General features: G+C 37.8%; 1 protein-coding gene across 1 annotated transcript in view; it reads right to left on the reverse strand.

Moving 5' to 3' along the window:
* Positions 1–14,829, reverse strand: part of CSMD2 (CUB and Sushi multiple domains 2) — a gene marked incomplete at both ends in the record, with an annotated part of 607,174 nt that overhangs the window by 381,704 nt on the left and 210,641 nt on the right. Inside the window, one exon of the mRNA XM_083370102.1 lies at positions 9,211–9,418. Coding sequence (XP_083226228.1) covers positions 9,211–9,418 — 208 coding nt within the window. The remainder of the gene's footprint in view (positions 1–9,210; positions 9,419–14,829) is intronic.

Here is a 14,829-nt window from a genome sequence, read left to right on the forward strand (position 1 = left end):
ACCACTTGTTGACAAGGGGATACAGGTGCAAGGTTTTTCTGATGCTAGGATTGTCCATCATTGAATAGGGTGGCACTGCTCTGTTGGAAGCTGCCACCAAATGTGAGGATCTTTCTGGATTCATAACTCCTGCTCAATGAGGTGATATTTATGGCCAAGAGGATCTTCATGCAGTTTCATCTGGTATATCAATGGTACTGTATCTTGGACCAGAGGAAAGAATCATTAACTCTCTCATTAGCAAAAAGCTAATGAGAGAGATTTCCAGATTAGCACTTTACAGACTGAGAGACTCAACTTTCAGCTAGAAAGACAAGCACGAACTTTGAGAAGCACTACTTGTAAAAGTTTCCCCTTATATGTTTCTTGGTTCAGCTCCTATTTTTTTTAACAAAGATTGTGTGAAAGAGGGAATGCAGACACCATACAGTATTTTACGTTTGTATGTATACATATGCATTTTACCTGGAACACTGCATCCAGTTTTGGTCACCACATTACAAAAAAGATGTTGAGACTTTTGAAAAAGTGCAAAGAGCAACTAAGATGATTAAAGGCCTGCAGACAAAAACATATGAAGAACGGTTGCAGGATTGGGTATGGCTAGTCTAGAGAAAAGAAGGACTAGGAGTGATACGATAGCAGTATTTTCCAAGATTTGAGGGGCTGCCACAAAGAAGAGGGAGTCAACTTATTTTCCAAAGTACCAAAAGCTGAGACAAGAAACAACAGATAGAAACTCATCAAAGAGAGAAGCCACCTAGAATTAAGGAGAAACTTCCTAACAGTGAAAACAATTAACCAATGGAACAGCTTGCCTTCAGAAGGTGCTCCACCACTGAAGGTTTTCAAGAAGAGACTGCTTCTTACTAGCAGGGTTGTTAAGTGAATCTGGCTTCCCCATTGACTTTGCCTGTCAGAAGGTCGCAAAAGGGGATCACATGACGCCGTGATTCTGCAACCTTCATAAATATGACTCAGTTGCCAAGCATCCAAATTTTCATCACGTGACCATGGAGATGCTGCAGTTGTCGTAAGTGTGAAAAACGGTCATAATTATTTTTTTCCCAGTGCCATTGTAACTTTGAACGGTCACTAAATGAGCTATTGTAAGACGAGGTCTACTAGTTCTAGTCAGGTTCTGGGATGGAATTTCCCATGGGAATGGTAAATGCATCACTGCATTGTTTCCTCCCCAAACAGTGGAATCATTGGTGGAAAAGAGCCTTGGTGGAGCAGTGGGCTGATGCCTCCTTAAGTAACACCAGCTGCCTGCAATTAGTGCAGGTTCGAGTCCCACCAGGCTCAAGGTTGACTCAGCTTTCCATCCTTCCGAGGTAGGTAAAATGAGGACCCAGATTGTTGGGGGCAATTAAGCTGACTTTGTAATAATGCCGCTTGGGGTGTGTGTGAAAGCCCTAATAAGCAGGCATATACATAGAATGAAGGCTACTGCTAAGCTTGTAAGCCGCCCTGAGTCTTCGGAGAAGGGAGGGATATAAATGGAATTTTTAAAAAAATGAAGGGTGTTCCATTGCAGTTAATGGAGGCAAGCATTTCCCCCACACACACACACACAAATGGCCTATAAATACATCACTGTAGATCAGTCATAAGCAAATTCACAGGACAGTTCACCTCCCAAAGTTGACTCAAGATAGGGGCAATTGATAACTGAAATCTGTTATTTAATTGAAATGATCTCAATAGTAGTAACTGTGAGAGAGATCTCGGAGTCCTAGTGGACAACCACTTCAATAGGAGCCAGCCGTGTGCTGCAGCTGCCAAAAAAGCCAACACAGTGCTGGGTTGCATTAACAGAGGGATAGAATCAAGATCAAGTAAAGTACTAATACCACTTTACAATGCCTTGGTAAGGCCACACCTGGAATACTGCATCCAGTTTTGGTCACCACGATGTAAAAAAGATGTCAAGACTCTAGAAAGAGTACAGAGAAGAGCAACCAAGATGATTAGGGGGCTGGAGGCTAAAACATATAGGGAACGGTTGCTGGAATTGGGTATGTGTAGTTTAATGAAGAGAAGGGCGAGGGGTGACATGATAGCAGATAACATGATTCCAGTATCTCAGGGGCTACCACAAAGAAGAGGGAGTCAAGCTATTCTCCAAAGCACCTGAAAGCAGGACAAGAAGCAACGGATGGAAACTAGTCAAGGAGAGAAGCAACCTAGAACTAAGGAGAAACTTCCTGACAGTTAGAACAATTAACCAGTGGAACAACCTGCCTCCAGAAGCGGTGAATGCTCCAACACTGGAGGTTTTTAAGAAGAGACTGGACAGCCATTTGCCTGAAATGGTATAGGGTTTCCTGCCTGAGCAGGGGGTTGGACTAGATGACCTCCAAGGTCCCTTCCAACTTTATATTATTATTATTATTAATGGATTCAGGTATGCCGAACATCCATATTATTCCAAATAATAATAATAAGTTCATATCTTGCTTTTATATAAACGATTTGTCTGATTTCTATATTGATTCTCCCCTGCTTGAGACCTATGTTTGTTTTCTTTAGCATTTTAGCATATGCATATTTTTGGTTCATTGATCAATTAACAAACAGGAATAAAACAACAGGCAGATTTTACAGAATGCCTATGTATGCACCAAGTACACATTTCTTTCTTTTGTATTTTTCTTTTTCTTTTTTCCCCAAGGGGGCGGGGGAAGCACCGATCTAATAAAAATATCTTTATTGTGTTATTTTGGTTCCTCCAGGAGACTTTTCTTCCTCAGAAAGGAAGGACACCTTCTACTCACAAGTCTCAGTAGCACAGACACTGCAATAATACAAGAACTATTGATCCAATCTGATTGATATCACGTGATCAGACATATTTTTGAATCTGTTGTCCAAGATGGAAGAACTTTAAAATATGCACACATAAACCCTTTTTTTCTGTAATAGTATAGTATCTAACTGCAGTAAAGTGTCCCTAAAGCTATTTGATGTATTGCAATTAGATACCATATTTATATAATTTTTCAATATAAAAATCAAATTATTCGCTGATCGAGGATTTCCTTAGCTTTAGCATCCCAGGCTGTATCGCAGTCTCTAAATCACACAGTTTTTCCTTCATTGTTTTGCCCCAAAGGTTATATTGGAAAATCAAAGAACTATATGGGGAAAAAGTATACCAATAACCTGAGCCACAATTTAAAATAAATCGAGATCTAAGGCTTTATCTTGTTTTTATATGAACCTGCTTTCATTTGTGAAGCTGTATTCATGTCCAGCTAAAATATTCTTAGAAATATAAACAACATCCTTTGTAATAGTTTAACATTATTGTGTGTATTCCTCTGTGTGTATATAAAAGCACACAGTAGTTGAGCCATAACTCACACCTGAAATAGCTTTAAAGCCAAAGCCATAAAAGAATGGCCAATATACTTCTCTGGACAGAATCCGTAATATATGTTGTTGTGCCTCCAGGAGCTTCTCACAGCAAAAATGTCTCCCAGCTATTTGCAGGTTTTAATTCATTTAACTTAGTGTTGACTGATTGGTTACTGTGGATTTTTTTCCCCTTTCAGGAACCTCTATTGTTTTCATTTTGTGATAACAAAATAATGTATTGCTAAGCACGTTGGTTTGTGCTTAAATTGTAAGCCGCCCTGAGTCTTCGGAGAAGGGTGGGATATAAATGGGATTAAAATAAAATAAAATAAATAAATAAATAAATAATCTGTTGTCTTTAAGGCTTACTTTAAATGGGATATTAGGTTAAAAAAACCCTATTTGTATCAGCAGTAAATAAAAGTATTGATATATGCTTGTTAATCAGTTGGAGAAATTAAAAGACAAGACACAGAGGGGAGACTGGTCAAATTAAGTCAAGACGTAACTGGAGGGGGGGGCAAGCAATCAATCCCTTTAAAAGGTAGAACTGCGTTATGCGAACCCATCTGGGTTCTATGTGTACTTATTGTCTTTGAATACAATAAGTAGAAATATCTAATAACTGGATTTACCCAGAGTGCATCCCTGTGAATTGTGTCAAAGAGTGGTTTCAAGTCAAAAGCACATCTTTGTGTATTTATTGAAAAAAATAATTTATCGCTTAGAAAATTTAAATAGAAGAGGAAGAGATTATAATTTAACATACTTCAGGAAATTGCTGTCTTAAAAAGTAGTGAGAAATTCACCAAAGACAGAAAGAAATGCATGGCAGATAGTGGCAGCTTTTGTTCAGAGTATGCCCTGGGAAGGAGATCAACAGAACAGACTGGAGCAATCTGCTTCCCCCGACAGCCACAGCTTTCATTTCATCAAGAGAAGTGAAGCCTGAAAAATGGGAAGCTCAAATCTGCCAGAACATCCAAACTGAGCCAGCTTACATGAAAGTCACTGCACCATAAAATATGAATGTATGCTAATAAAATCCATATCTTAATGAAAATAATAATAAATGAATAACTTGACATCTAATTTTTGCGTGAGCCTTGGAAACATTATACAATTAGGGGCACGTTCAATGGCAGGTGTCACAATTTAATAAAATAAGTTTTCCTTGTCCAGTTGTGTCCAACTCTAGATTAGATTAGATAAACTTTATTGTTATTTTTTTTTTCCCTGTGGGCACAACGGCGCACATTAAAAATGAAATTTAGTTGCTTGCTCTCAAGTGTACACATACATAACAGACATTTAAAATGTACTATATACAACATAAGTACAGACCTACAGCCTTACATATAAGTAACATGTAAATATTAATCACTGTCCATCTTGAATACATAATGGGAGGAAGTAGCTTTAGAGTTCACAAGGTTAATACTGTACGGGACAAAGCTGTGACTGAATCTGGATGCAGTGCTCATCTCTGTGTCTTGACTGAGGGAGCCAGCCTTGTCCGAAAACATTTTCCATGGTCATGTGGCTAGCGTGGCTATATGGAAGGGCACATGGAATGCTGTTACCTTCCCATTGAAGTGGTACTTATTAATCTACTTGCATTTGCAATGCTTTTGAAACGCTGGGTGGACAGGAGCTGGGGCAGGAAGGGGACAGTGCTGGGCTCTCAAACCTGGCCTGTCAGCTTTCCAGTTTAATAGAGTTAATAGGGTTGCAATAATTCGGACTGCGTTTTCCCCCTAACATATTGTCAGGCAAGTATAACATAAGCATGTCTTTTATTCTGATGGTAGCAAAACCATAATAAATGTATCACGTTTTAATTTAACACTTAGCAGCAACGTCTCTTCTTGGATCAATGTTGGCATCCTTCCCCCTTCCTGAGATGGCGTCAAGCATAAAAATAGCTTTTCCTCGCCCTGTTAATAGCTGGTTAACCTCCGGTGGGTGAAAGTCACTTACAGGTGACATAATTGGGGAATCAAAACCTGATTGAAAAAAGAGTGATTCCTGCTTTTTCAGGCCCTCAATATAAACATATTATTTGTACATCCTACATTTTATCTACCGCTGTGAGCGGTATGCCCACATCAACATCTGTCATGCTTAAAACTGAAAAATCCAAGGATCCGTGTGCTTTCATGCTGGATCAGACTTCCTTAACCTGACACATTTCAGATGTATTGAAGCTGCAACTCTCAGAATTTCCAACCCTTTGAAATGAGCCTGGGGCAGAGGAGGTTGGAGTTCTTGAATAAAGAGGTTTTTTTTTAGGTCTTCGAACAATCCTGGCTCCTGCTGATATGGAAGGCCTATAAAGGTTTTGGAAATCCAGAATGATTTCTGTGTAATCACAGAATATAGCAGGTATGCACAAAGCCTTCTAAAGAGATGCTGCACAAAGCACATTTGCATGAATGAAGCACCTCTTTCCAAAGCATTATAGTAGCCGTGTTTCTTACAAGTCTCCTGCTGATGCTTTGAAAATTGTCTGCAGCTGTCTCCATGTGTGTGAGCATACCCACTTCACATTCTAGCAGATCCAATGGAAATTATATTCAGGTGCAGGCATGAGAAGATGACCAGGACAGGATCTAAAGCAGATGGGCATCCTGACCATGTTCATATAACATTTTTTTTTGGCTAGGTGTTGTGCCTTTGTCAAGTTTAGGCCCAAATGTGCAAATTAGAAAAATCCTGAATTTCAACTTTTCTAAAGTCCATCTCTTCTCAAAATAGCTACCTATGATTTCAGCATGGCAGTCAAAAACACAGTGCCCTGGAAATAAATCACATCCATAATACAAATCAGTTCTGTGTGAACTCATGAGTTCTAGGAGATAGTGCAAACATTCTGAGAAACATCTGAATGCTCTGTCCTTGGTTTTAGAAGTCTCTAGTTCAGCTTTGTCTGGTTGCTTTTGATAAAATCACTTTCACAATCATTGTGGCATTCTATACGGAACACCATCAAACAACATTGAAAGCAAACATATAAACTAAATTGGGTCAAAATCTGGCTGGCAATTTTTCAGAAAGGAAGCATGGTGAGAATCAACAAGAAAAGCGGAAATGTTGATTGATAAGTTGATAGCTTAGAAATCTTTACACCAGTATTCTCCATAAGATAGAATTGAAAGTTATTTAACTATAATGTACACGATGGAAAGAATGTTTACTAGAGAGTTCACAGATTCTATACGTATATTTTGTTATACTGGAAAGAGACCTTTTTTCTTTTTCTTTTCACAAGGTAATACTAATAGTATTGTTTAAGCCAGGGAAGTTGTATCATGTCCACTGTGTTTTCTGTGTTTTTAACTGTATATTCAATTAAAACAAATTAAAAAATAAGAAAAGAAAAGAAAAGCAGAAACCTGAACAACTGGACATGTTCTCCTGAAACAGAGGTTTCTGCTTTTCTAGTTGATTCTCACCATGCTTCCTTTGGGAGATGCTTTTCAGATTATTTCATTGTTATATATCTTTCTATAACTGTGGAGACTAATGTCTTTTCCTGACTCTGAAAGGCTCTAACATTTTTTCTTGATTTTAAGGAATTGTGGGAATCCAGGTAGGCTACAAGTGTTGGAGTGATGTTTATACTACATAAAAGAGGGGATTCGTTCACACTGCTTGTTGACCTGGTAACTAGGTAAATGTAAATTCCCTGTGTGCCATCCATTAGAATTTCACTGAAATTGTCTTTGGAAAGAAATTTCAAAAGCAACTCCTATGCATTAAAATTCTACTGAGCAGAGAAAGAAAAACACAGATAATATTTTCAAGGTGGAACTAACACATTGCCAAGAGAGTAGAAACAAACCATCCAAGAATTACAATTTAAGCAGCATTATTAGTTTCATTCTGCCTTTGGAGGCTGGGCAAGCTGAGAGCACCTATACCCCAAACATGGAATATGTTTTTTTTTCACTCCTGAGAATGTTTTGTCACAAAAAAGCAATGAAAGTATAATTAAAGAAAGAGATTGATTTATGCTATACTAAGCAGATGGAGCCTAGGTCATTTTAAGATGCTTGCGTGAATGGCTGTGCCTTTTTGATTCAAGGTATTTCTCAGCAACAGTGAATTATAAGAGGGTAATCAAAGAGTGAAAGAGAAAGAGAGAATGAGATAAAAAGATGACAAAATGCTAACCACACCACCAGCATAGATAATTTTGTATCTGGTGAACTTGCATTCCATCTTCAACAGAGGTTCCTACAATGGCAGAAGTCTAAATAGAAGGCTTGATCAAGAAAGAGTCTAGGTCTAGGATATGGGGAAGATCTGGCCAAAATAATTGATTAAAGGGATCCCATCATTATTCTCACTGCCCATTTTACTTCTCTCTCTCTCTCTCTAAATTCACACATTACATTAAACCACAATATAATTTGAGTAGTGAGGGGATTTTACTTAATTATATGTCAACTAAATCACTGTTCTTTGCAAGTATGATATATGGATTAATGTGATCCCAGACAATTATGGCTTACATAACAATCGGGAATTAACGGTTAGATATTAAGTAACCAACTTATATTATGCAGCAAGGTAAATACAAGGAGGATGGTTTCTAATGTTTACACAAAAGGAAACTTTTCGGGAGAAGGGCGGTATACAAATATAATAAAATAAATAAAAATAAATAAACTGAAAATTGGTTGGAGTACAAAGAAGAGGGGAATCAGAAATCAGATATTTAGCTTTATTATCTAGGGGTGTTTTTCTTTTTAAACATTTATAAATAATAACATAGTGGAGATTTTGACATCAAGCTCAAAAATGTATAATTCTTATAACTTCTGCTCTGCTTGGAAACTTTTAACACTCGAAATAAGGTTAGTAATTGTATAATTGCAGTAATTATTTGTCCATTGATAGCTTTTTTTAAAAAAACACATCTCTGCCTTAAATAAAAATTAAAAAATACTCAACCAACCAACCAAAACCAAAATGGAGTTAAGAAAAGCAGAACACACTGTGGAACCAAGATAAATTCATCACAGACACCGCTGTTCTTTTTTTTTTAACTTTCTTCCCTGAAACAGGGATTAGAATTGTCTAGTGTGAGTTTTCCTTCAAAAGTTCATTTACATTACTTTATGTTTGAATAACACAATTCTCCGAACAGTATCAAATCAATACAAACCACCCAGCTAGAAACGTTTCACGACTTCACCATTGTTGATAGATCTTATTTTGAAATAGAAGAAGACCACCTATGGGTTCTCTTTAACATGAAGGCAGTACTGCTGTCTTTCAAGTAACACCATTAAAACAAAATGGAGGCAAAAGGCCATAGCCAGAACAGTAACAATAAGAATTTATTAAGTTTATATGCTTTCAGAGACTCTGGGTAGTTATAAAATAATCAAAACAGTTGATTTGCTCAATGGCAGTGGAATTCCCTCCAGCTCCAAAAACTTCACTACAGCACTCATTAAAAAATAGAAATTAATTTTATGATAGTCACATGTATTATGCCAACCCCCCAAATTATAGACTTTTATATTCATGACAGTTTATTTTATTTCTTGCATGAGTTAAAAATTGTAATAACTTCATTGTAGACTCTAGATAGATAAGTAGATAGGTAGATAGGTAGACAGACAAGACAGACAGACGGTGAAGAAAAAAATCCTGATTCTGGGATGAAGGGTGGCAATTTCACTGAATGTTAATGAAACATTTTTAAGATGTTATCATTCCCTACTGTTCTTTATTTAGGCAGCTCTGATCAGTTGCAAGCCAACACTTGCAAGATATAGTACCAAAGGGTACAGATGATCCATATGGATCTAGAAAAGCAAAGCAGTTGCTTACCATAAAGAGGATCCCTCTGTTCCAGTGACCTCTAAAAAGTCATATTCATCCTCCAATTGGAAATCTGAGAAAACCAGAGCTATGGTGTCTCCCGGCTCTGCTAAAATTGTCCATGTGCAGTCAGCATTGTTGTTGTACTCCAAAGGATAATGAGGGGTTGAAATTATTCCACTCTGCCCTCGAAGTGTCCCACCACAGGCATCATCAGCTGAAAACAAAAGAAGAAAGGTTACTTCAGCCAAAAGTAACAAAGGTCAACCTGAACTCAAGGCTTCTGAGACAACATTCTCCCTGACCCATCTTGGTCAACATACAAAGCATTTTCAAGGCCTTTCTGTCAAAACCATCATGGAAGTTAGTATACTGGAGCAATCTAAGGGAGGAAACATAACACAGAACTCATTTCTTCTTGAGTCAAATGAGAAAACTTGGCTTATATCATATGTCACACTCTGGACTGAACGCACATGATGGTCTTTTCCAGAGATATATGGATGATGGTATCCCATCTGATTAAAAACTTACATGAGTCAAAATAAGATTGTGAGGAAGTTGGAGGTGAGTCAGTTGAATGCCTGTTTTAGGAAAGAGTGCTGACGTGCTGAGAGATCTGGGGATAAATTTATTTATTTATTTATTTAATTAAATTTCTATACCACCCTATTCCCGAAGGACTCAGGGCGGTTTACAGGGCAGCAAAAAATACAATATAAAAATAATATAGAATTAAAATACATTAAATTAATTAAGCCCAATTAAAACAACATTTTAAAAAAGCTAAAACCCTTTCAGTCCAGGCCTGATAGATCGAAAAACCAGGTTTTCAGGTCCCGGCGAAACGAACGCAGATCGGGGGCGGTCCTAAGTTCCACAGGTAAATCATTCCAGAGGGCAGGCGCGCCCACAGAGAACGCTCATCCCCTAGGAATAACCCGCCGGCTTCCAAGAGACTGTCTAAAACTGAAATTGGGAAATTCCTATTCTAGGTTGCAAATTTTCTATTTATTCCAAAGTAGCTTAAATAGATGTTAATGACATTTATAGTGTTCTTGCTTCCTGAGTCTTGCCAACAATATGGGGATGGCTGACTTTTCCCCCCTTCAAATTTCATAGTCCAGGAGATGTTTGGCTCAGAAGCAGCAAGCAACTATATTTGAACTGCATTTTATTGTATTGCAATTTTATTTCACCATGAACAATTCAGTGACATTGACCCAATTCCATTTGGTGGTATATAAATATAATAAACCAAATAAGTTGAATAATATAGATACTATATAACTGGGACATATATATGTAACTATTGGTAAAAGCTTCTCATAGCTTCATTCAATTCATTTTTTCTTTTCCTGGTTACTTTGAAATTTGTCCCCATTTCTGTTCCAAATGTTGTTCTGGGAAAAATAATGACCATAATAGCACTGGAGGCAGGGGAGCAGTTGCCTGGGCAATTAGGGCCAGCATACTTAACTCACCCAATAAAGTGACCAAAAATCCTTGACAATCTTGCCTCTGAACACAGTCAAATTTAGCTGATCATAAAACTTCGGCCCAACTCTAACCTGAACACACCAAATATGAATTTGGTTATGCCACAGTTACTCAATAAACATTTCAAATGAAAAATTTAAAGAAACAATTTTAACAATCCTTTCTATGTAGAAGACTAGATAACCCATGACCCATTTGTTCATTGTTTCAGAGATATTTTCTTATCAGTTTCTCCACTGTGTTCAGCACTGGCAATGCTCCTTCTGTGTTAAGTTCACATCCTCAACAAATTTATTTTAATCGTCAGCATTCCTAATATATACTGAAAAACCAAGTGAGTGTCACTCCTTTTTTATCTTAAATCTCACTAGGGCTAACCATTTATTTCTGAATACACTGTGTCAGAATACAAACAGTGTCTTAATCAAATCTATTTACGTAAGTCACACTTTCTTTAAAACAACAGACAATAAACTTTCTCACATGGATATGTTTCTCAATGACCTGCTGAAGAATAAAAGTCTGGCCAGCAGAACTGTTGTCCAACACTTTCTAAATTGAGCGAATGTCACCTCATCTATCCTTTTCATCAGAATTCAACCAAACACCTTTCCAGGAACACTTAAACAGATCAGTTTCCCTATCATTTTTTTTTGCATTTTCTTTGGCTATTTTTTTCCTGTTTACATTGTTGTGATGCAGGGTGCAGCCTGTGGGTTTGGCAGTTGGGTCGGACGATTCAGAGGAGGAGGAGGGGGGTGTTGGAGAGCCTGCAGAGGACAGCCCTGAGGCTTCGCAGAGCCCTCAGCCAGGCCCCTCCCATCTGGTCACGACGCAGACCCAGCTGTGTGAGCCTGACAGTGTGGATGAAGATGACCCACAGCTGGCCCTGTTCAAGGACGCCCGATGCAGGAGGCAGTCAAGCAGGAGTAAACAGAGGAAGGCAATGGGGCACCTCGGAAGGAGGCAGAGAGAAGCCACGCCTTGAACTGTTTAAAAGGGGAATGTGTGGGAGGGCTGGTTTGCTGAAGGCAACTGTTTGAATAGCTCCTGTTTCATGGTTCGTGTTTTTGTTTTGCTCTGTTTGCTCTGTTTTGTGTCAATAAATTTGGCAGGCTTAGTTCCAGCCTCTTGCCTTTTTGTAAAGGGGTTGTCCCTGCCTTTTCTGCAGGGCCGGTAGTAGGCTGGAACAGAACATACATTAACAATGTCAGTTTTCTTCCAAGCATCAGATAATTTCAGTCTTAATGCCAATGTTAAACAAGTCCATAGCATTTCCATGTGCAAGATACATCCATCTTTAAAATTTCCTAAGTTGTTACAATATTTTTATCCCATCTGACTTTCACGCCTAAGGTGGGACTAAAACTCACAGTCTCCTGATGATTAGCCCAAAGTCACCCAGCCAGCTGTCATGCCTAAAGTGGGACTAGAACTCACAGTCTCCTGGTTTCTAAGCCAGCATCTTCTCCATTACAGCAAACTGACTCTTTTAGATAGTTAAAACTGCCTATACTTACAGCCTGACCATTTTTCAACCTTTTCACAACATTTTATTTTCACCATTTCTTCATCATTTCCACTTTTTCACATATATCACTATCATTCCTATAAAGAGATCTAAAATATTCCTTCCAACAGTTTCTCATCCCAAATGACTCTGGTTTCTCTTCAGATCGTACACATCTTTTACCAAATGATTTCATCATTTTTATTTTTAATATCATTCACTCTGCTGGAGACTCCTTCACTCTTCTTTCCTCACTTCTAAAACATGTTTTATAGCTTATCAAAATAGCTCTGCACATTCTCTACCTTTTATGATTTTAATAATCTCTTCTTCGCTCTGAGTGCATTCTTTGCAACTATCTTCTTTAAGAACAAAAGCTTTCATCCCTTTTCACAACAATTTTAAATATGCCTTCTTTCTTATCCTCGAGGTATTTCACCCTATTATTTCATAAAACAACTTTTTTCATACTTTGCACTAGTGTATCTTCATACTTTTCTGTGACATTCTGTCGCATAATTCTTTGCATTCTTTTCCAAGGAGTGTTCCCATTCTGTTTTCTTATTTCCACTTTCCATTTGCCCTCTGAGAGATTAATCTGTTTCTTAATTCTCTTTCCATAGAGGAATATTCTTTCTCTTCCTGTAGTTATTCTTCTTTTACTCTTATTCCTTTTCCTCACTTTCTTTTATTTCCTTCCCACTTCTTTTTCCACGATCCACTGTTGACACTATCCAACAATGGTCTACATTACCTCTCATCATCCTTTGATCCTTCACTCCTTTTTTGCATTTGTAATCGTAATCAAATAAAGTCATTCTTTTGCCATGTATAAGATAAATATATTTGTGCTAAACCATGAACTTTAAACAAACAGGATGCTAACTAATCACCACATTCATTTATTCTTGAATCTCCATTTTTTATTATTTAATGACAACATCTTGAAGTTCAAATTGACTCTGAGCTTTGTAGAAGTTTTAATTTAGCAACATATAGACATTTTTTTTTTATAATAAGAAGAAAATCATCCCAGAAGCAAAATAAGAAATCATGGAGAAAAAAAAATAGAAACAGAAAGTCCTGCTGAATTAATTTTGTTGAAATACAGCTTAAGAGAATAAACCTAAAAACATCTCAATAGCTTCTGAAAAGAGTTGTCTTTATACTATATAGAGAGAAAAAGCTGACGTGTAGAAGACCACATGGAGAAAAAGAGAACAGAAACAATTGGTTAATTATCAATTGGGTCAGTTAACAGTAAGCACAAAATGAGGAAGTAAGACATATCAGTCAACAATGGGTCATGTAGGGCAAGTAATTTCATCTAGGAAAGGGGGCTTTTTTTGCTCTGGCACCCATCATTTGGAAGATTATTCCCCCCAAAATGAGATTGCCGCTGACCTACTGGCCTTCTGGAAATTCTAATTACGTCATCAGACCAGGGCAGACATGTCAAACACAAGGCCCGGGGGCCAGATCCGGCCCATGAAGTGGTTTCACGTGGCCCGCGAAGCCATCCTGGAAACAGTGAGGGGACGGCCCCCACTGCCTTGGCCCTGGCCCAGAGACCCTCCTTCTGCCAGAGACCCTCAGATCTGTCCCACTCCTGCCCAGGCCCCCATAGGCACCCTCGATGCGAACGATGTAGAGCTGGCCACGCCCACCCAGTAGGCCATACGCACTCTAGCCACGCCCACCCAGTAGCCACGCCCAACCTGGCCACACCCACCCGGCCCCCTGAGGGCAACCGCAATGCTGATGCAGCCCTCAATGAAATTGAGTTTGACACCCCTGGACCAGGGGATACTGGAAGTATACAGCCTGCAAAACGGTTACACTATCTGTAAGTTTTAGAATGTACTATCCTGTGGTTTTTATTTTGTTTTATTTATAGCTTTTTGAAAACTGTTTAATTGTATTTTAATAGTATTCTTTTTAATGATGTTGATATCTTTGGCTTTAAGTATTTTAATCAAATGTGACATCCAAAGTTGCATAAAGTTTAGTTTAGTTTTATTCGATTTATATACCTCCCTTTTCCCGAAGGACTCAGGGTGGTGTACAGGGCAAATTAAAAAATACAATATACAGATTAAAATACAATTAAATTAATAGCCCCAACACATTAAAATTGGATTTAAAACCTTAAAAACCCCTCAGTCCAGGCCGGCCAACTCGAATAGCCAGGTAAAAGTAAAGTAAACTATATGTAGTTCAGATTTTGTATGTAGCAATCCTCTAAATGAGACATTTGGCCTTTGAATATTTTGTTCAAATTTAGAAAAACAAATGTGAGTCCTTTTGATCACTGTCTAATATATACAGATATATTTTATAATTTATGTAAAAATTCTGAAAAATGGGTGTTCTTCTAGCTTTATACTATCAAATTTTGTAACTGTTTTGCATCCAATTCCCATTTCCACTGTCTCTCTATTATTTTCCAACTGTTACAATATAATTCAAAAGAACATAGCATCCATAAAAACCAGTAAATCATCTGCAACAAATTGGAAACAACTTCTATATAAAAGCAGAAATAACGATACGAGTTTGCATTTTAAGCAATACATTTTCAACAATTAGCTAAAACGACCAACTCCTTCCTTTAAAAA

The sequence above is a fragment of the Vipera ursinii genome (genome assembly GCF_947247035.1).
Source record: "Vipera ursinii genome assembly, chromosome: 9".
NCBI classification, from domain to species: Eukaryota; Metazoa; Chordata; class Lepidosauria; order Squamata; family Viperidae; genus Vipera; species Vipera ursinii.